This window comes from Artibeus jamaicensis, unplaced genomic scaffold, assembly GCF_021234435.1.
Source record: "Artibeus jamaicensis isolate MK-2021 breed Jamaican fruit bat unplaced genomic scaffold, CSHL_Jam_final scaffold_1019, whole genome shotgun sequence".
Classification (NCBI taxonomy): domain Eukaryota; kingdom Metazoa; phylum Chordata; class Mammalia; order Chiroptera; family Phyllostomidae; genus Artibeus; species Artibeus jamaicensis.
Genome location: NW_026522025.1, coordinates 18,053,976 through 18,075,600, shown reverse-complemented (window position 1 = coordinate 18,075,600; position 21,625 = coordinate 18,053,976). Strand labels below are relative to the sequence as shown.

General features: G+C 38.3%; 1 protein-coding gene across 1 annotated transcript in view; it reads right to left on the bottom strand.

Annotated features, from left to right (window-relative positions):
* Nucleotides 1–8,442: 8,442 nt before the first annotated feature.
* LRRC7 (leucine rich repeat containing 7) overlaps nt 8,443–21,625 on the bottom strand; it is a 491,093-nt gene continuing 477,910 nt past the window's right edge. Inside the window, exon 27 of the mRNA XM_037145320.2 lies at nt 8,443–8,633. Coding sequence (XP_037001215.1) covers nt 8,526–8,633 — 108 coding nt within the window. The 3' untranslated portion in view covers nt 8,443–8,525. The remainder of the gene's footprint in view (nt 8,634–21,625) is intronic.

Here is a 21,625-nt window from a genome sequence, read left to right as displayed (position 1 = left end):
GATGCTGTTTTTCAAGGTCTGGATTCCATTTTTTGCCCTGACAAGGGAGGTATCTGATGAAATAAATGCTAATAGTCATATACATACATAGTGTTCCTTCAACTTTGAAATCAACAGGGCAGATACTGACCTCTATAAAAGTTTGGGAGGGACAGGTGGCTTTGATCAAGATAACCCAGGTTTTCCGTGATTTATCTAAATAGTTAACCATGTTAATTGTATACTTTTGGCTGGAGTAGGTGGCATTCTCACTTTAGGGCTGCCGGTGGTCCCGTCTGTCCATGGGAGGATGCTGCTGAAATGCCGTGTGCACACATCGTCATGCTGAACTGTGGCCAAAGTACTCTGCACACAGGTTTTTCGTTTTTTCTAGAACAGGCAGCATAAGGCAGCAGTTTTATTAACTTGAGAGCTAAAATAGGGTTGGGACTTTCTCTTCCCAACTACCTTTCCCAGCGCCCTCTGATCACAACCGCCTTTACTATTCCACACATCTCCAAATTAAAAAAAAATAGCTTTGGTGAAGGACTCTACCAAGTCTCAAGGTACAGGAAGAAGAACCTTAAAAAGTGGTCCACATTTGTTGTCTCCTACTTTCCCCTCACATCTCCAACCTTTGGGCCTTTGGTAAAACAGGGGAGCTGGGCCGATGAGCTCTAGGATGCCTGGAAGACCAGACCGCGGCCCTGCAAGGTCAGCCGCAGACATTGACTTCTCGGAGACGTTTCTGACATCTACACGCATGACTTCTTCCCAGAAGAGAAGCAAAACCCAAACAAATCATAAGCATAGATATGACCTACTTCGATTAAATAAACAAAAGACACTTCTCAAACTTTTTGGATGGTATTAAGGTCCTTAGAACACACAAAAAGGAAATTAAACACAACAGCCTAAAACAGCACTAAGAGCCTAAAAGGTCTTAGAAAAAAAAAATGCTGGGAAGGGAGGGGGATTGGGTTAAAAGGGAGAATTTAAAACAAACTCGGAATGGTAAACACATGGTGAAACTGAAAGGTTTTTTGGCTTATGGTTAAATTGAACATTGACTTCCTGTTTAATGCAACATTTATTAAGTGCATTTCATCCATTTAATCATTCTACAAATACTTCCTGAATACCTATTATGCTTTGGACACTCTGACACTGAGGACACACAGTAAGCAACACCAGATATGACCCCTGGAAGCTCTTCTATTGGGATTGGCTCTTTTGAGTATTGTCAATCCTTGCTTTCAAGCTCTCAAGGAGCTTGCATTTGAAAGGAGAGGAAGAACAAATTACAAATAACTATGACCTCAGGTGGAATGTGATAAGTGCTATTAAATATGGAAAAAATAATATAATGGTACTCAGGAAGAGAACTTTCTTCCAGTTAAGATTAGGGACAGGTTTTTAAAAAGATTTTATTTGTTTTTAGACAGAAGGGAAGGGAGGGAGAAAGACAGAAACATCAATGTGTGGTTGCCTCTCACACGCCCCCTACTGGGGACCTGGTCCACAACCCAGGCATGTGCCCTGACTGGGAATCGACCCTTTGCTTCCCAGGCCTGCGCTCAATCCACTGAGCTATACCAGAGAGGACAAGATTAGGGACAGTTCTATGGTGATGGTGATGTTAGAGCTGGACCTTGAAATTTGCATATAATTTTGATAAAGAGGGAAGGGGGAGAGGAAGACCTTCCAGTAGGGAACCTCTGTGGGCAAAGGCTGAGGTTGAAAAGCTCAGGGAAAATAAGGATTTCCAGGTGTCTAAAACATGGAGTAGGTATAGAGTGAAGAAAAACACCAAGCAGTTCCTAGGTTCAGAGGATCAGAATTTCCTTGGAAGAAGAAAGAAATGTCTGTGGTATGTGGCTATGTGTGACCAAATGCACGCAAACAAGTGTTTTCATGAGCTGGGCTGAACAGCATGCAGCGAAAATGTTCTTCACCCCCACTGAAGGAAGTGAAGTGCATTAACATAAAATGCAACCACCTGAACGACTATTCACCTCACGGCATTTCCGAGTGGGTCATTTTAATATTGGATCTTAGGGACTTCCGTGTTTCCTGATAGTCTACAAGAGGCAGTGGTCACAGGAGGCACTTCATGGGGACACTCAACATAGAAGAATCGCTGCAGGCACACACCCATGTCTTTTAAAGGGTTGACTACCTCTCTTTTTCCCATCATGTCAGGGCCATAAAGACACAGTACTGGGCCAGGTCGAGGGACATAATTTTTCATGATATTCTCTTTTTTCTTTAGAACAAACTGGCAAAATTCTGTCTTAGAGACTCAAGAGACACTGGTTGCTACTTATCTTGTGCAGTGAGGTATCTACTAGCCTATCAAATATTGCCCCAAATCCCAGCAAACATTCCTAGTGGACTCCCAAAGGCCACGGGACCTGGTAGGGAGACCTACCTGTACCTCCAAATGGATCGACCATGCTCTACCCCAAAACAGATTTGATGAAAGATGCTGCTTCCTTTCGCAGTGCATGAGTGGAAGGCCAGGACAGAGGAACTCACCACATCGTCTTGGATTGTCTTTGATCTGGAAGTTCTCCCATCTTCCCACTTGCTTGTGAGATTCTGTGCAGAGGAGACCATGTGATATCCCTTGAAGTGCCTGGTACATAGTTGATGCTCAAGAAATATTTATAAACTTTGCATTTAATGTTTTTGTTATATTCTTCAATGAAATGCCCCAGGTGTTTCGAATTTATGAATGGCATACCTTAGGCATCTGAGATTCAGCTACATTGATTATTTTCCTGTGGAGGAAACACGCAGTTGGCTGATGAAAAGTCTCTACTAAGGTATATTACTCTAGGTATAGAGATGCTTGACTATTCGTAGCTGCTTGCTCATCATGGTATTTTAAAGAAGAAAAACACTGGCACAAACAATATAATTCTGCAACAGTGATAGTTTTAACTATCATTAAAAAAAACAGGTACTTTCAAAATTAGAGAAAGATTTGTGGACCCATTTAATTTTTACCTGAACATCCATTTGTACATGCATCGAAAATTATGCTGGCTTAAAGAATGAAAAAAAGAAGAGCTTTTGGGGTTTGTTTTGGGGGGGATTATGCTACATTGGAAAGTCACACCTGTGGAAATTTGATCCATGGCTTTCTTTTCTTTGGGACAGACCTGCACTACCCTCAACCCCAGACTGAGGATGGCCACAGGGTCTCAGTGCTTTGTACATAAACACTGCAAGGATTTTACAACCTCCCACTGTCTGAGGTGCTTCCATGAACAAAATGAGGCCCCCCAAAAGTGTCTTGCAGCCCAGCATAATTTGGGGAAGTACTGGGGTAGCTGCAGTGAGATCCTCCTCATCTGTGGCTGCCGTACTGCCAGGCTAGTGCCCAAGAGGTTGTCACAGAGCATGAGCTGACGGTCCTGCAGCAGAACCCACCTGGGGAAACCACCAGGTGATGGGACGCCTCTAAATTTGGGACCAGTGAATTATTTCTCCTCCCTCACTTTTTTTCTCTCTTACTTCCCATAGAACTGCTTTCAGGGAAGATTATGATAGTCACATAGTTAAAAACCCAGGTGATTCAATATTGTTAGATTTTCATTTATTCTTTTAAGCCAAATCTTAGAGTGGACTTTTCACTTCATTTATCGGAAATCTCCAAATTCTCTAAAGTAGAAGTTTGCGATGTATACCTCCATGATAGAGTTTTTCCAAACCTTCTGTTGCAGACAGTGTCAAGGTGGAAGAAGTTTGGAATCTGTCCCAATAACAGCTAAGAGGAGGCTCAGAGAAGGTCCTCAGTTAAAATCCAACATTTAAAAATCAGAAGTGGAATTGAAGTTCTACCTAAGGCATTGCCACCCTTGCCCTTGTGCACAGGCTTGTCTGCTGTTGGCAGAGACATGATGGGTGCTCTGCTTGGTTAGAGCTATGATTCCAGGCTCCTTGAGCACCCAGGACAGTTTCTCCCAAACTGGAAGCTGGGACTGTCAGTCACTCAAGGGTCTCCAACAGCTAGAACTCTACAGGGGCCTCTTATCCTTGTGTCAGCAGGATAGAAACAGCCACCCCACTGTCTTTGGAATACCAGGGGGAGTTGGAGCTGTAGCAGCAACAGCAGCAATGAAGAGAGGCCAGTTTCATACACAAGAAACACAAAAACCCAGAAGGTTAAGCATATAACCAGAAAACATGGTCGCTTCTGCCTTGCTTTTATATAGTGGGATGTTGTGGCAAATACAGGGTCCAGCAGAAGTAAGGCCTGCTTGAGTGTGGTTGGTAGGGTAATAACAAGGGGAGAATAATTTATAGTTTTAATTTGAACATTTCACCTAAAATGCCATATGGTGGGCTTGAGTGTGATATTGTGAGGTTACAGAATTACATGCTTATGATTTTGTAATACAAAATTTTGTAATAAAAATCGGGGGCGTTATTTGTGCCAGACCCTGTATATTCTCTGAATAGTTTGGATTAAATGGAGCTCAAAGGGTGCGTAGGAGAGTCAACACCCAATATCCCCTGTAACATTAACCCACATGTTTTCTAGAGTGCTCACCCATTTTTCCACAGTTCACATTCTCTCTTCTTGGTACGATGTATGAGTATACTTAGGGGTGGTCTTGCTGAAATGGGAAAATATTCTGGGCCAAGGCAGGATTCTCTTTTTTTTTTTTAAATAAAAGTCAGTTGTATTGCTAAAGAGAAAAGTTCATGCAAGTGAGCTCAAATCCGAAGATTTCCTTCTAACTCCTAGATGACATGGTAACTGCAACGGCAAAGAGGGCACATCACCAACCCGGTGTTGGAACATTTTATTAAGCCTCAGAGAGATCTAGCATTTCTGTGAGAGAAACTTTACTGGAACTTCAACCCTGCTCTTCTTGTACCAGATGAAGGACCCATCTTCTTCACTTACTGGATTTAATTATTGGCATCTCTTTTTACTGACCCAGAGTTTCAATAAATCTGCTGTTAGGTTGGCATATCAAGAGTCAGTCAAACATGTCTGATTAAAATTACCAAAGGCCGTTAAAGCGGGTGGTCCTATCCCAGTGTGGATTTTCATCTGGTGACGCTGTACTGCTGCCTCAGGATAAGAGGGTGTTCATCAGAACAGACGTTCTTCATCTGTGTGCCAGCAAGGGGCAGACCCTGGTTGTGGACAGTGTGAACAGCCGGCGGAAAGACAAGTTAGCAAACACACACTTCTTTTCAAAGCTTTAAATCATGGTGGAGATGCTAAATAGATTTTATGATTCAAGGTAAAATGCGTTTCTGGCTTCCTTCATCCAATCATTTTGGTAAATCCAGATACTTTTCACTTAATATTTGAATCTATAAATCCAATTTCTTCAGTGTTTTCCTCCCTCTGAATATTCTCTTTTTAGCTCTTCGGGTAAAATATATTTCAGTCCTAGCTTAAATAAGCAATTATATTAGTGATATGTGTGTAATCATCTTCAAGACAAAAAATTGTTTTTAATAAAAACAAGATTTGTCATCCCCTATTTAAAACTGCTTTCCAAGGTGGTGGTCCAAGGTAAGGCCCAGAGACAACCAGAATTGTTTAATTCCATATAATTACAATTCTAATGAACTGGGACACACATACATTTTATAGGTTTCCATGAGCAATAAAATAGCATGATGTAAATATTTGGAGTCATGCTGTGATTAATCTTTGTCAAAAGTATATTGATATTTTGAAATTATTATGTTTCTTTAGGTGATATGGAATTATGGTAAGAGAGCTTTTGTGACAACATATTATAAGCCATGTAAATAGTTTTAAAAATTGTCCATTAATACCTAGTTGGCCGGCAAAATCTGCAGCAATTCTACTAATGATTTTCAGTGCTGGTTCTTCCCACCTCTGACTTTTCTCCTCCCCCCTCGTCGTCTTACTGATCCATCCTGTTGGCTCCCTCGGCAGCAGGATTCTGATACAAACCCAAGACAAAGAGGTAGGTTCTCTGGGAGCCATTATAAACTTCACTCCTTGTTGACTTTTTTTTAAAGGAACACCCTTAATCTTTTTTGGGTTTTTGTTTTCATTAACATAAACCAGATTTTTATTTCAGCTGGTAACCCCAGTTATGCCAAAAGAAAAGTCAGTACTCAAAAATCAATGTGTTATTGGTTTTGGTCACCTGTGGAATCAATTAGATCCCCTCCCCCCTTAAATGCATAGCGTTTTTTTTTAATTCAGTCAACCTAAAAAAAAAATGTCTCTTTTTTGTTATTACCTGCCTTTTCTCAGTATGCAGCTTGGCAGTGCAATTGACAAGGGGGGCTTTGGTAATCAAATTTCTCTTCTGGTTGGTTATGGGTTCCTTTGCTCTTTTCCTCATCTCTGAATGGCAGAACAGGAAGGATTAAAGCATTGGCTAAGACAATGCTGTCACATCAGCAGTGGCAGAGATGGTTTAAGGTCACAGTCCTCTCAGCTTTGTGCCTCAGAAGCATCTCCTGAATCCCTGGGGTTGATGTGCAAACCTGGTGTAAGAAAAAAGGCTTGGGAGGCCCTGTATCTACACTGAAAGATTAAACAAAACTGATGCGATGACTTGATTGCTTCACTGCCACCAAACTACACCCTTCAGTTTGTTTTTTCTTTGAGTCATCTTGTGAGGCCAGAGAGATCTCGTATCTTGATTAATGATGATCATCCTAAAATCGCAGCTGGATATGGTGGTTTGGCACAAGTTTTTGACAAAGAAAATTAGGCTCTTGAAAAACATTTCTCATCAGAAACTGTAAATATATTAAAATGCATTTAAAAGTTACTTCTGGGAAACATTAAATAGGCCAATCATTTAATCATTTGTTAAATGTCAAACTCTATAAAATCATGGTATAATGTCACCCTGACATAAAGCAACATCAAAATTAGTGCATCATCTATAAAGTGAAGTATCATTTGCCTTCAAGTGACAAATTCTACTGCCAAAAAAATACCACTATACTTCTAATAAGTGACATTCATTTTAATAGACCCTACAAAAATACAATATTTTCAATGTCCCCATAAAACATTTAACTTACAAATATTATTCTCAGAGCTTCAGTGACATTAGTATGGGATACGACTGTGAAAATCCTACTAGAGTACTTGAGATACTAGTATGTAAATTTATTATATATACTTAAAAAAAGTTATATGAGAGAGAATTCCTACGACCAACTCCAGAATATTATTCTGAAATTCCAAATTAGTATTTTAATCAAACTAATGACTGACACATAAAATAAAGTGTGTTTAAAGGATTATAAAACGAAAAGATCACTTATTGAGGGAAACAGTTCTAATGTAAAAATAACAAAAGCTATGCTTGTCATTCTCTCCATTGAGACAAAGTCCAGGATTTTATATACTTTGAAACTTTTTTGACGCAAAAGTACTTTCTCTATTTCCTTCCACAAAAAACAGGCACTGAAATGAATAATACAGGTAGGCTATAGCTCTGAGAAATTATATTTGAAGTTTCATATTTAAATACCAAAGTTTTAAAATTTCCCACCATAACTTTCTAACAGCAGTCTTTCTCAATAATAAATTTTATCAGTCCCCAAAACTCGTTTAAAATTATTTAAAAGTAGCAAATTAGATAGAGCAACACACAAATAAATTCCACATTTACAAGTAAAGAAATCACAGGGCTACAGTTTATAATCAATATAAACTTGAAAGAAACAAAGCAATACCTCTCCTGCCACCCATCACTCACTGCTTCAGTTTGTGGTGAAAAGGTTTCTCTGTAATGACCTTTAGTCTGTCGTTTGACGCTGCGTGTACTGCCATTAGCTAAAGGCATTGAATAGTTTGTTCTATTTTTATTCAGGTCCCAGAGATAAATGGCTAATTTATGAAGTATTTCACTCTGTTATGAGAATTTAGCAAATGAATATGGAACCAAATATAAACACTTTATACCATATGTACAGTAACTTTCATAAGGCATTATCATGTAATTTTATGGAAAAAGATTCAATATAGTAAAGTCTTATTTTAAGATATATTTTCTTTCTCAATCCCAGATGTTTAGTTTATGAAAATATTGTTTTGCTCTGTATTCTTTTTGTGTATATGCCAACATATATCTTGTGCTAGAAATATTTTATGGGAATTACAATTTTTAATATTTTTGTCTCTTCTATATAAAGGCATATACAACGTTGAGGCAGTGCTTCTGATGGAGAGCAGAATTTGTAAAGAGCGTGTGTGTGCTTCCGTGCTTCTGAAATCATACGAAATCCACTTGGAGAAGAAACTTATGTGGTTAAAAAAAAAACAAAAACAAAAACAAAACTGCACCAATGCACAGCCAGAGGCTGACAATTAAAACTAATACATAACCACATGAACATCATATTTATATAGTTAACAATTTTAAGGATGATCAGTGCTAACATATAGTATAATACATTTGGCACTAATATTTGCCATTGGTCCAGCAATTGGCAAAATTTGTTTCTATGTATAAATTTATTTTTGAACATTAGGTCTGGCTAGACGTATCTTCACTATTTATAAAAAATATTTAGACAGTAAGCTCACGTTGAATAACTAGGTCTACTGTGTTCTGGAAACTCTTCAGTAGTAATACAGCTTTTTCATGTTCCATATGTACAAAACTATGTCCATTTGCCTGTAAACATGCAAATAAAACAGGACAATCAATGCAAGATACTTGTTTATCACTTCATCATAGTTTCTAATCATACAATTCAAGGGAATTTTGAGCAACCAAAAGTTATCAGTTTAAAAATTCACAGTAGAATTGCAACTATGGAAATAATGAATTAGTTTCATCCAGCTTCAACTCAGTTTATTAATTCAACCAATAGTTATCAAATACCTAGTATGTCCTACCTAGGACTGCCCTAGTGTGTCCTTAGTCACTGTGCTAATTATAGAGATACACTGGTGAAAAACAGATGCACTTGAGAAATACAGCAGTTCAGTTTTGTTGTTCTGATTTGTTTTGTTTTTGCAGGAACTTAGTTGAGACGGTTCTGAAGTGTCCAAAAGACCACTGTCTTGTTGCTACAAATTACTTGTATCAACAAGACCACTATCTTGTTGATACAAACTCACCAGCATGGTTAAATATTTAAGTCACCCAAAACATGGCTGGGCATTGATAGGATAGTTATATCTTATTCTGTCTCATTTGAAAGGTCTTAGTCTGTATATTTTTATGTCAAAGACATCATTTTTTATTTCCCACATTGCTAAATGCAAGCATATTCATAATCTACAACCAGTGGTTCTCAATCCCACCCAATGCAGCTAAGCGATCCATCCCTCAGGGATAGAGCACACTGACATTAGGAACAGTGGACATGCCTGCTACCTTTAGGCAAGGTCCTCAAATGATGCAAATGAAGGCCGAGGTAAAACACAGCCTTCCTTGTGGCCTGAGCCTCAGCTGATTTGGAAGAGTCAGCCCAATTGGCTGCTTGGCAAAGTACAGGTAATAAAGCCAGTTAATTGGTTGGGCTTTTCAATTTTCAGTTGAAAGATACTAATTTGGGGCACTCATTTCCCTTGAGATTTTACTTTTTTTATGCTTCTGAAAATATAATTAATATTTCAAATAACCACTCAAGCTACTTCACTCCATTGGCTTTTTTGAAGTTAGAACAGCAGCACACCTCTAGCAACACTGAATAATCTTTGGAACTTAGGCAAACATTGTCTGCTTATTTATATTTTATCACTAGTTCTTCAAAGTTGGTTGGCTAATGATGTGATAAACATCGCCCTAAAGTACTGATTTTTAAAAAGTATACCACATCTACGAATAAGGAAAATACTAGGAAACAAAAATGTAAATGCATGGAAATCTGTATACAAATTTATTTTAAGTGAAAGAATCTTCTTCTCTCTATATATGTTCTTTAATAAGAATTACTTAATGAACATGCCCATTAAAGTTGCCACTGGCTGTTTCAGTGGCAGGACATAGTAGCTGAGTAAAACTCTGGGAGTTTTAACCACACAACTGGGTTTCATTTGATGTTACTTTGATCAGATGGTGATGTGAAAAACAGAGTATCATATGGTACATGCGGCTTTTTTACTCTTATCCTGTTTCTGACATCAGGAAAGTAGCAAACTTGGGTGAAATATACAGGGTGGAGCAAAAGTAGGTTTACAGTTGTTGGTATGGAAAATAATACAATAAGAAATAAATAATCACACTCATAACCGTAAACCTTCTTTTTCCTAATCCTGTATGTTTATCCCACATTACTTTTAAAGGTTATACAAACTACCTGAATGCCTTAAATTTGACCTAGAGGTATGCCTTAATTTTGAAATTAAAATTTAACTTTAATAATGGAATTCTTGAATATCAGATCTTAAAAAAACTTTGGGAGTACTCTGACTTATCTATCTGTAAACTCAACACCTAGAATTCCAATGAACTCAACACTCTGTCATGGGAACAGGTGGATATTTCAAGTATATTCTGCAACCGTCCATGCAGCAAAAAGAGTTTTAAGGTGATGTATATCATCACTTCTGTGAGAATTAAAAATAATAATACCTGTGAGTTTAGACCCTAGACTTTAGCACAAGAAGCAACCGTAACAATAAGCTAATGTGGAGGATAAGTTAACTCACAGGTCCTTTTCTTCAAAAGGAAGAGAGAAAGCTCAATGCAGAAAACATTTAGGCAGAGCTCTTGTAGGGAGACAGAGTGAAAGGACGAGAGAGCCAGGGTCCAAGGTGAGGGGTGGAGTGGGGATTCCACCCAGAGACTGGTTTGCTTGCCAACACCTTCCGACCACGGTTTTTATTATTGTTTCTCTCGAGACACCACTGAAATAATAAGACTACAATTGCTTCAGTGATTTGAACTGACATTTCCTTGATCATGATAAAAGAATGAACACTAACATCATTAAAATTGTTACTATATCACCTCCTAACATAATCCTGTTCTTTAAGTGGTTGCAAAGCTGTATTTCAGATTCCTACCACAATTAATTTATTTCAAAAATACTAGTAGAAATAATATTTAGTGCTAAATTAGAAGAGCTGATTTACAGAAGAGCTGAATCTCTCACTCTCGTAGTTTTAACTCTAGCTTGAGTTGTACCCATTTGTGAGCCTTCTCTCTCAAAAGGAGAATATCTGCTTGGGCAGTGCCAGGAAACTTGAGAGGAAATTGATTCAAAAGGAGGAAACTTTTAGGGTAGAATCTGTAAATTTGGCACTTGATTAAACAAAGGAATAAGAAACAAACAAAAGTCAAATTGCGATGCCCTGAGCAGAAAATGAAAACCCTGGCAGAACAGGAAAGATTGGTTGTGAAGAAGATGGAGGTTGTGGTACTGGCGACGCATGCCACCAAAATGTTGATTACAGATTCAGAGGTAAGAGGTTGGAGCTCAGCAAGGAGGTCAGACTGGCAGAATTAGCCACAGAAGTAAGATTGCATTGCAGCTTGGTATTAACCACATGAAATGCCGAGAGATTTATCAGAAAATAAATTTAAAGGGAGCATGTGAAAGAAGGGAAATCTGACTAGTGGAGCAGGGATGGGTCCAGGCAGTGTTGGACACATAGAGCAGAATGAAAAGGTGGTGTTTGCTATTGACCTGGGCACCCAGGAAAATTGATCTGAAGTGAGGGAGGAGAGGTGAAACAGGTCCTAATAGCTTCCCAAGGATGGCAGAAATTTGGCTGATGGCCTAGCTTAAAGGACAGGGAGACTTATGGGGACCAATGCATTGAAGGGAGGGAATGGGAAACCTGAGTTCCTAAAAAATCCAGGCAGGTGGAGAGTCAGAAAGAGTCATTCTGAAGGGGATCAGGTACAGTGCTCATAAAGCAGGAAATCCTAGAGAACCAAGTACTTTCTAGTGGCCCCAGTTTAACCTAACTTTCTGTACCACTGAGGAAAGAGGGGGGAAAAGGCATATCCAGGTTAATTCTGGCCTTGAAACCTGGTCTGTTTCCAATGAACCAGGCTTCAAGATGTCCAGAACCACAGTTGAGGTTTCAATTCAAGGTGAGGGAGACCCTTTGTATAAGTTAGCTTTTATTATAACTTTAAAGCCTCAGCTTTTAGTTTTAATGCTTTTTAAGTAGACATGAAGGTTGGAAACACAAACATAGAGCTGATTTCCCAGAAGGAAATATGCAGATTGGTAAATTAGATTACTGAGCCAGATAAACACGGGGACTCTATCTGTAATTCCAGTCCTCCTAAAATGTTCTGGCTCTGAGCCAGCATGTTGGTGAACCTCTGGAGGCCTGTTTAAAAGACCACTACTACAGACTGCCTGGGAATGGTTTCAAAACAATAGGACTCTGAAAGATCAGAAAGCCTATCACTTTAGAAAGGTATGACATGTGACATAAATGGATATATGTCACATGGGTAGGACAGGGCCTGGCACACTACCCAATCAACCAATACTTAGCTCCCACTATTAATATTATCTCACTATTGCTGTCTTGAGTTAAGAAATATGATTTTCATTAAGCCCTGAGAGTAGTAGAACAAAATGTCAGAGGGAGGGACCTTTGTTTCTTGTTTAGTAAAGCCTAACTTTTTTTAAAAGATGAAAATGTAAAGATCAGGACTTCTGGCCAAGATGGAGGCGTAGATGGAAACACTGTCCCTCCTCGCACAACCAAGTTTAAAGACAACAAAGATTTAGTAACAAAAATGCAACCAAAACAGACAGAAAATTGAACTGTATGGAAGTCCAACAACAATGAACCATTCAGCCAGATGGGTAAGAGGGGCAGAGTCAGCGGCTGGCGGGAGGGGTCGTGCAGGAAAAAGTGGCCAGACTGACTCGGGCGTGCAGGTGGTGGTTGGTAGATCCCAGGTGTGGGGTGGCAACAGGCAGACCCAGTGAGGGCACAAGGCAGCTGGCTGACCAGGGCCACACATTCGCTTGCAGATAAGCCAGGCAAAGGAGCGAGCAATGAGACAGACCGCAAAAACCAGGGCCCTAGCACCGGGAAATAAAGCCAAAAAGCACCAATTGGAAAAACTTTGGGGGGTCGAGGTGCCAGGAGAAGCTCCCAAGCTCACAGAGAGTTCTTTGGAAAGACCCACAGGGTCCCAGAGGGTGCACAACCCACCCACATGGGAACCAGCACCAGTTTGCTTGCGGGAAGCAGCAGAGGGGACAGAGATTTGAGAGAGAGCATGGAACAAGTGCCATTGCCCCTCTCTGACCCCGCCCCCACATACAGCGTCACCACCCAGCAACTGGGTCACCCCACCCTGATGAGCACCTAAGGCTCTGCCCCTCATATGTAACAAGCGCAAACAGACCAAAGCATTATGGCTCAAGAAGTAGAACAGCTCAAAGCCTCAGAGCCAATACTTCTAAGTGACAAAGAGATAGTCAACCTATTGGATGCACAGTTCAAAACACTGGTGATCACGATGCTCACAGAACTGGTTGATTTTAGTCACAAATTAGATGAACAAATGAAGGCTACACTAAGTGAAATGAAGGGAAATGCACAGAAAACCAATAGTGATGGGAAGGAAACTGGGACTCAAATCAATGGAGTGGATGAGAAGGAAGAAAGAAATGACCAAACAGAAAAATATGAAGAAACAAGAATTCAGAAAAATTAGGAGAGGCTTAGGAACCTCCAGGACATCTTTAAACGCTTCAACATTCGAATTATAGGGGTACGAGAAGGGGAAGAGGAACAGCCATGAGTGGAAACCTTATTTGAACAAATAATAAAGAAGAACTTCCCCAGTCTGGCAAAGGAAATAGACTTCCAGGAAATCCAGGAAGCTCAGAGAGTCCCAAAGAAGTTGGACCCAAGGAGGAACACACCAAGGCACATCATCATTATATTAGCCAAGATTAAAATGAAGAAGAGAATCCTATAAGCAGCAAGAGCTAAGGGAACAGTCACCTACAAAGGAGTTCCCATCAGACTGTCAGCTGATTTCTCAAAAGAGACCTTCCAGGCAAGAAGGGGCTGGAAAGAAATATTCCAAGTCATGAAAGGCAAGGACCCACATCCAAGATTGCTCTATCCAGCAAAGCTTTAATTTAGAGTGGAAGGGCAGATAAAGTGCTTCTCAGATAAGGTCAAATTCAAGGAGTTCATCATTACCAAGCCCTTGTTATATGAAATGTTAAAGGGACTTATCTAAGGAAAAGAAGATAAAAATATGAACAGTGAAAGGACAGCAAACTCACAGTTATCAACAACCACACCTAAAACAAAAGCAAACTAAGCAGACAGCTAGATTAGGAGCAGAACCATAGAAACCGAGATCACATGGAGGGTTAGCAACAGGGGAGTGGGAGAAGGAGAAGGGGGGAGAAGGTACAGAGAATAAGTAGCATAGACAGTGGGGAGAAAATAGACAGGGGGAGGGCAAGAGTAGTGTGGGAAATGTAGAAGCTAAAGAACTTATGACACATGGACATGAACTAAAGGGGAGGATGTGGAGGAAAGGGGGTGTGCAGAGTGGAGGGGAATGAAGGAGGGAATAGGACAACTGTAATGGCATAATCAAAATATATTAAAAAAATAAAAATTAAAAAATGTTTTAAGCCTATTAAATGAATTTACTGTTTAATATTAATTCAGGTATTTATTTTTTTCCTTTTTGTAAAAGGGATCTGTTTTTTTTTTTTTTAAAGATTTAATTAATTTATTTTTGGAGAGAGGGGAAGGGAAGGAGAAAGAGAGGGAAACATCAGTGTGCGGTTGCCTCTCACATGCCCCCTACTGGGGACCTGGTCCACAACCCAGGCATGTGCCCTGACTGGGAATTGAACTGGTAACCCTTCAGTTCGCAGGCCCGCACTCAGTCCACTGAGTTACACCAGCAGGGGCCAAACTCAGCTATTTCTTGATATGGAATATTATGTTGGATTTGATTCCAGGATAGACAATGACAGAGGGCGTTCAAAGAGGGGTTTGAATAGAAGAATCCTAGTTCTAGAGAACTTTCTTCTTCCGTTCTTAAGACAGAAGAGTGAAGTGAATCTATATTGTTTGTTGAAATGAAAATGGGTGTCTGGCTTTCATCTTGAGCAGTTCCGACAGGGAATCAGAATTGTGTTACTGCGTATGTGTAGGGCTTTTCCAATTACTGTGAAGACCAGAAAAATCACAACACTGCAGCCAGTAAAGGTTTGTGGTTGTTTCACATGTGTGGATAGAAGAGCTGAGGAAATAAAGGCTCATACTAGGCAGTATTAACTGCAGAGTGTAAGTCCATGATTATTGAAAAAAATAAATGCATATACTTTACATTTATGCATTTGACACTTTGAATATATGTATATTACAATGCAAAAGATAAGTTGAAGAATACATGCTAAATTAATAAAAATTTAAAATATATTGTCACATTTGACTACATACATGTTTTGTATAAACACAGTCTATCATGGATTGTAATACAATGTGTGTGATTTTGAGGAAATTGCGAGTAATAAAAAATAAGAAATAAATGAATGGCTTATTAAATTGAAGTAAAGTTAATAAGAAAACAATCCAGGAAAGAACAGATATTCTGAAAATTGTATCTTTTAAGAACATGTAATTAGTAGGTTTCTGGCTTCAGCTGATTTGAAATGTAAAGGAACACACTTTACTACAACAGTAACACTTTTTTATTTCTAGAAGACATCCTTCTTTATTTTGATTCCCCTTGTCATCTTTGCTAAAAATGTGTTTTAGTTGCCCTTTTCCATGATTTAGACATGAAAAGATGGAGGGGTAATGAAAATAATATTTGTAATTCCAACAAAAAGCAGAGCTTTGCGATTACAGTTCATCAGTTTTCTGTAAAACACTCTGAGTTTGTGGATTTCATCCTCTTGATTCTTCCTGGATTTATCTTTGATTTCCTTCTGGTCAATGTTTTATTAAGTGAATAAATTATGGATGTTTATATTGCACATATTCTCTAGATGATGCTGTAATTCTCTTAGGAATCTGTTCTATTCTTATTATTCAGACCTATAAACTTAAAAAGAGTCTCTGAGAAAGCTTGGCCACAGCACTGGTGACATTATGCAAATAAGGATAGAATGACTCTTTTTAGAATCCAAAAAAGATATGGTGTTAGAGACATGGACATGTATTTTTTGTTTGGTTTAAACTCACAATCAAGGGGAAAACTATTTAAAGCGTCAGTGCACATGTATTTTATACATTAGATATACATTAATGCATTAATAGCTTATACTCCAAATGCCTATCGCTCTTGAGATGAGGAACAACTAAAAACACAGCCACCACATTGGACCTATAAGGGCAGACTTTCATGTTGTCTAATTCTGACAGCGAGGCATTATCAGAAACAGTGGGAGTCTTAGATAATTACAGTTATGTTTCATGTTAACTAGCTGGAATTAATTCTCATTTAGGAATTTTAACCTGGTGGAATATTCTCATTAAATATTGGGATAAATTTAGGACTCAGCAGGCTGCATTATCAGTACTATGTTGATTTGGCAACATTTAAAATTTTTCCCTTTCTATCAAAAATCTGAACTATAGGCCTTAAAGTCTTAGAAAACTCACATGAAAAATTTACATTGCACTTTTTAAATGTTTGAAAGTTTTCAGTTTTAGTGCATTTGCTGTAGCATTAAAAAATCTTCATAGATAAAACACGGCTAAGAATTTCTGTCTTAAGTGCACACAAGTAGAGCTTGAATGTTTTATGAATTCAGGCTGGAAAAAGACACAGCAAGATAGCATAAACTCAATTGAAGACTTTGAATCATTTGTATAGAAATTCATCTGTAGAACTGATAATAAAGATATGTACTTGTTTATTTGCGCTGATTTTAGAATGGCTGTTTTCTTCTTATCAAACACATTGAATGAACATCTCTAACAAATGAATTCTCTACCTTTGTTTGCAAAGGAGACCCCAAGGAGCTACATTTTATTCTTTTTACTTTTGCCAGGAAAAGAATAACTGCAAATTCAGCCTCTCATTTTCAGAGGGCTCTTTGTTTTGGTGCCTGTTTTGGAGAAGAACTTGGTCTTAAAAGAAGACAGACTAGGAGTTCGTTTTTTATTAACTGTTTGATAGCTCTTCCCTGCCACTCTTCCTCCTTCACTTTCTTCTCTTTGTGATTTTGGACGAGGGTCTGCAAAGGCAGGAACTTTGTTATACTCCCCTTTGCATTGTTCACGTTGCTTGATATGATACTTTGCATGTAGTGGGCACTTAATGTGTATTTTCCAAATATATAAATGAAAAATATGATGACTATGATGCTATCAGTAACATTTACTACAGTAGCATCTGCATTGTATAATAGAAGAAACTCTAAGAAGTTATTTAATCTCTGCCAACAGTGGATATCTTGCAGGTTTGTTGCATGACATATTGAGAGAGCATAGATGATTTATTATTATTATTTTTATTTTTATCCTCAGCTGAGGTTATTTTTTCATTGTTTATAGAGAGATAGGAAGGGAGAGAGAGGAATACTGATGTGAGGAAGAGCATCAGTTGGTTGCTTCCTATATGTTCCCAGACTGGGGCTTGAACCTGCAACCTTTCTGTCATGGGATGAAGCTCCAAACAACTGAGCCATATCAGCCAGGGCATTAATATTTTAATTTCAGCCACATTATGGAGTGAGAGACAGCCCAATGAACTTGTCTTTACTGGTTTTCATGTTTTACTTAATAATTACCACATTATATTTTGATTTGCAAAAAGTATAATATTTCTCAACTTTTTTTAGTAATCTGTGCTGAATTTATAGATTATGAATAAAATTAAATGCATAAAGATATGAAGTGAAACTTTGGCGTATAAAACCATATATATTACTTAAACTTAGTTTTTTGGTTATCTTCTAATCAAACTGTATTTAAAAAAAAATCCTATTCCTCAAATGTATTATATTATTATAGGCGATAATTTACCTGAACATTAAGAGTCCCATGACTATGGCACCCCCTCTTTCTGAGCCACTCCCCCAACCTTCCTGTTATTTTTTATTTTCAACCACCAAATAAGATCAAATATAGAAAAGTACTAACTTACTGGGCCTGTTCAAAAATTGGGAAATTCTTTAGTGACATTTCCAGATACCTTAAGTATATTCTTTAAAAGTCCCATACTTCATTTTTACCATAACAGAAAATTCTTACTCTTTACTTTTTATAGCTTTTGGGGAGAGAATTTTTTTTAATTAAAAGAAATGAATGCATTTTAACTCATTCTTGTCTCATAATGGTATTTAGGAGCTACAACACTCTGGAATAGAGCCGTGGGCCCAGTCAGTTGCTTCTGCAAGAAACATTTCCCAAAGTGTGTTTGTGGACGTGGTTATTTGAGGTTGTTAGTGAGGAGGCTGCATGGTTAAATATGTTGGGGGAATATACGTTTGTAAGATTTCTCAGGTTCCTAATAAGTTTATCACATTGTGAAATCCTTAAATGAGGCATAGAAATTTATTTGACTAAGGAAGTATTTTTTTTTAAGATATCTTAAGAGATGCCACTGTGAAACACTGTTCTGTCTGAGCCGCTCCGGTCTGCTGTGCTATTTGACTTTGGTTTTTGTTTATAATAAGAAGGTTCTCCCTCTTCCTGGCCAGTGAAGTTGTCAGCTATGATGTCTTCCTCCTGGTAATGTGCCTGAACTCAGAGGCTTTCTCCTTGGTTGTCTGGAGAACTGATTGTGAAATAAAGTGAGCAAAAGGCCTGAGATTTAGTGCATGGACTTTGTGGCATTAATTATGGCTTCTCAGAAATATTTTGTTTGTTGTCTGGTTTATGTTTTTGGTTCCTGTTAGCTGAGGTGGGTGAGTAAATAAGCTTTAGCTAAATAAGGTAATATAATTAGCAGCCAACCACACCTACTGGTCGTTAAAAGAGGCATCAAACTTCCCTTCATAGAAGGAAGGTCTGATTCAGTGGTTGTACACGGACACAGCATCGTGGATCTGCACACAGCAGGTCCCACCATCCACGGACATTTCATTTAGACCTCCTGGGGCGGGGTCTACACTTCTCACATTCTTAGCCTTGAAAGCTAAGACTATCTCCCTCCCAACCCTATCCCCACTCCAGTCCATTTCCATGTTTGAAGTCTCCAATGCCATGAGAAACTTGAAAACCCCAGGGGTTTCTTCCTTCATGCCTGGGATCTCCCTCCCCAGTATTCTCTCCTTTGAATTTCATACTCATCAGTTCTGGCATAAGCCTCCTACCTCTGCCCCTCAAGACTGATGCCATCTAGCCCACAGGTATTCCTCCTTTTACTCGTTCTGCTTCTTCCCTCTTTGGTAAGCCTGGAGCAAATCCTGCTCCATCAAGAGGGACCTCTGTTCTCTATTCCCACCATACTCAGAGACTGAGTAATTCCCAGTGTTCCTTGGCACACAGGCCTTTCTCTCCCACTCACGCCCTAGTCACTGGAGGAGATGAGAGAAGGAGGGGGCAGCATCTTGGATTTGTGCTTATGAGAGTGACCCCCTCTCAGTGGCATTACAAGACACACCCTCTTACAATAATCAGTTCATTGTTTAAACACTGCTCCGACACCTGTGAGTGACATCACAAAATCAAGTACTTGATCCATTTTCTGATAGGACTGCATGCATTAATCTTGTCTTCCTGATGTGAGCTCGCCGAGGGCACATGACTTCCCTTTATGAGACACTAATTAGGATGTGGAGTGGATTTGTCAGTAGTTGTGGAATGGAGCAGTAGTAATAGGCCTGGTAGCCATCAAACCCCATGATTTTGGCCTCGTTATGATGTTCTGAGCCCAACAACCTACCAAGAACTGACTGAAAACTTGGTAGACTTGTTTGTTGCGAATAGTATCTTGAATTGTCTATGTGAATTGTAGGGCTGAGGTTTTTTAAGACTAGGAAAAAAGGGAAATATCTGGTTTGTTTGAGTTATCATCTCTTAGATTATCCTATTTTAATATTTTACAAGTATAGCAATAGACCAGGAAGACATTTGGGATTACAATTTCAAAACTCTTAAAAAATTATGGTAAGGTAGAAGAGACTACAAAAATTTTGTAGCGTATTTATATACCTTATATTTGAAAAATCTGTTTTGATGACTGGTAATATCTAGATGACATTAATTATCTGGAAATCATTTGATTTCTCTTCTGCCATAGTCGAGTCTTATTTGGGGAAAGGGGAGTAGGTACATGAAGAGGCTAGGGGTTGCCTACTGTGGTACAATAGAATATGATGTATTTGCAAGTGGGCTTTAGGCTATGATTGTGAATTAGGTCAACTATCAAGTACAATATATATTTTAAGTCTATTAATCTCTTCAACAGAGTAACTTTAATTAATAGATTTTCTATAGTTAAATATATTTTGAATTGTAAAATGTATAATAAATTACACTGAACTTTTTAGCATGAGAAAGAACATTAGAAAAAAGAAACTACAATGTTAAGCCAACATAATTGCCACTTCAAAAATGGTCAAGTATTAGCAAATTCACATGGTTCAGTCTAATAACATTTTTTTTGTGATCCATGTGCTTTCACTTGTTCTGTCTGACCCATAGATTGTAGTTCAACTTCACAGAAAGTGAGGCTGTGAGGAGTCAATTCTCCAAGGATGGTGCTCTTTCCTTTTACCATGCTGTCTTAAAGCAAAAGGCTTACTCAACACAGGAAGTCACTTGAATATGCTCATTACTTATAGAGTATTTATTCTGGGAAGATGAATAGTAAAATGACAGAAAAAGCATATGAATATGTTTTATTAACTCAAAATGTTTTAATCAGCATTATGCTTTAATGCACACATTTTCATGTAATTCAAATAACATGTTTGTAATCTCATAGTAACAGAAGAAGAATATAGTGGGTAAAAAAGAGTCACAGTAAAAGAGATGACTTATCTAATAAATTCTGAGTTTAGGGGAGAATTGGGAAAGGTATATTTCTTTTGCTATTTATTATTTCTTTTGTTATTTGCTATTGTGTTAGATAAAATCCAGTAGACATCACTTGAGGGGCTCATTCATTGATTTTTTTTGCCTTTTACTCTGACTATCCAGGTTGTATATTGTCATTAAGGCTTGTAAATAAATTTGCTTCAGTGAGGACATGTTTTAGTGATCTTGTAAATGACAGATATAACTCAGTGATATAAATCCACTCTTTCCCAGTGTTCTTTAAACTAAGAACCAGTAGTATTATAAATAGACAAAAATATAATTTCCCCTCTTAGCAGCTGATTTTGGCAATTATTTCAGGTTAGAATTAGTCATTCTTATTTCTCCAGAAAGTATAATTGGCCACTTGTGCTTTTTAACTAGAAAGAATGAAACTGTAAATATAGTAATTTATCTGATTAAGGTCTATGTGCATTTTTCTTTTACTGAAAATGGACTTTGATTGTATTGCACTAGATCCAAATGAGTTCTGCAGTAAAAATAAAAATCTCCATTTTCAGTAGTCACTTGTGAAGAGACATCCCAATGCAGCTCTTCTGCAGTGTTTTTGGCTTTCAACTGATCAGGCTTTTGATTCCTTCCCACCTCTTGCGTCAGGACTTTATTCCTCTGAGCACTTTGCTGTTCTTATATACCTCTCAGGGACTATGAACACTTAAGCCCCATGTCCCCACATATAACTCTCCTAGTGTCCATAGC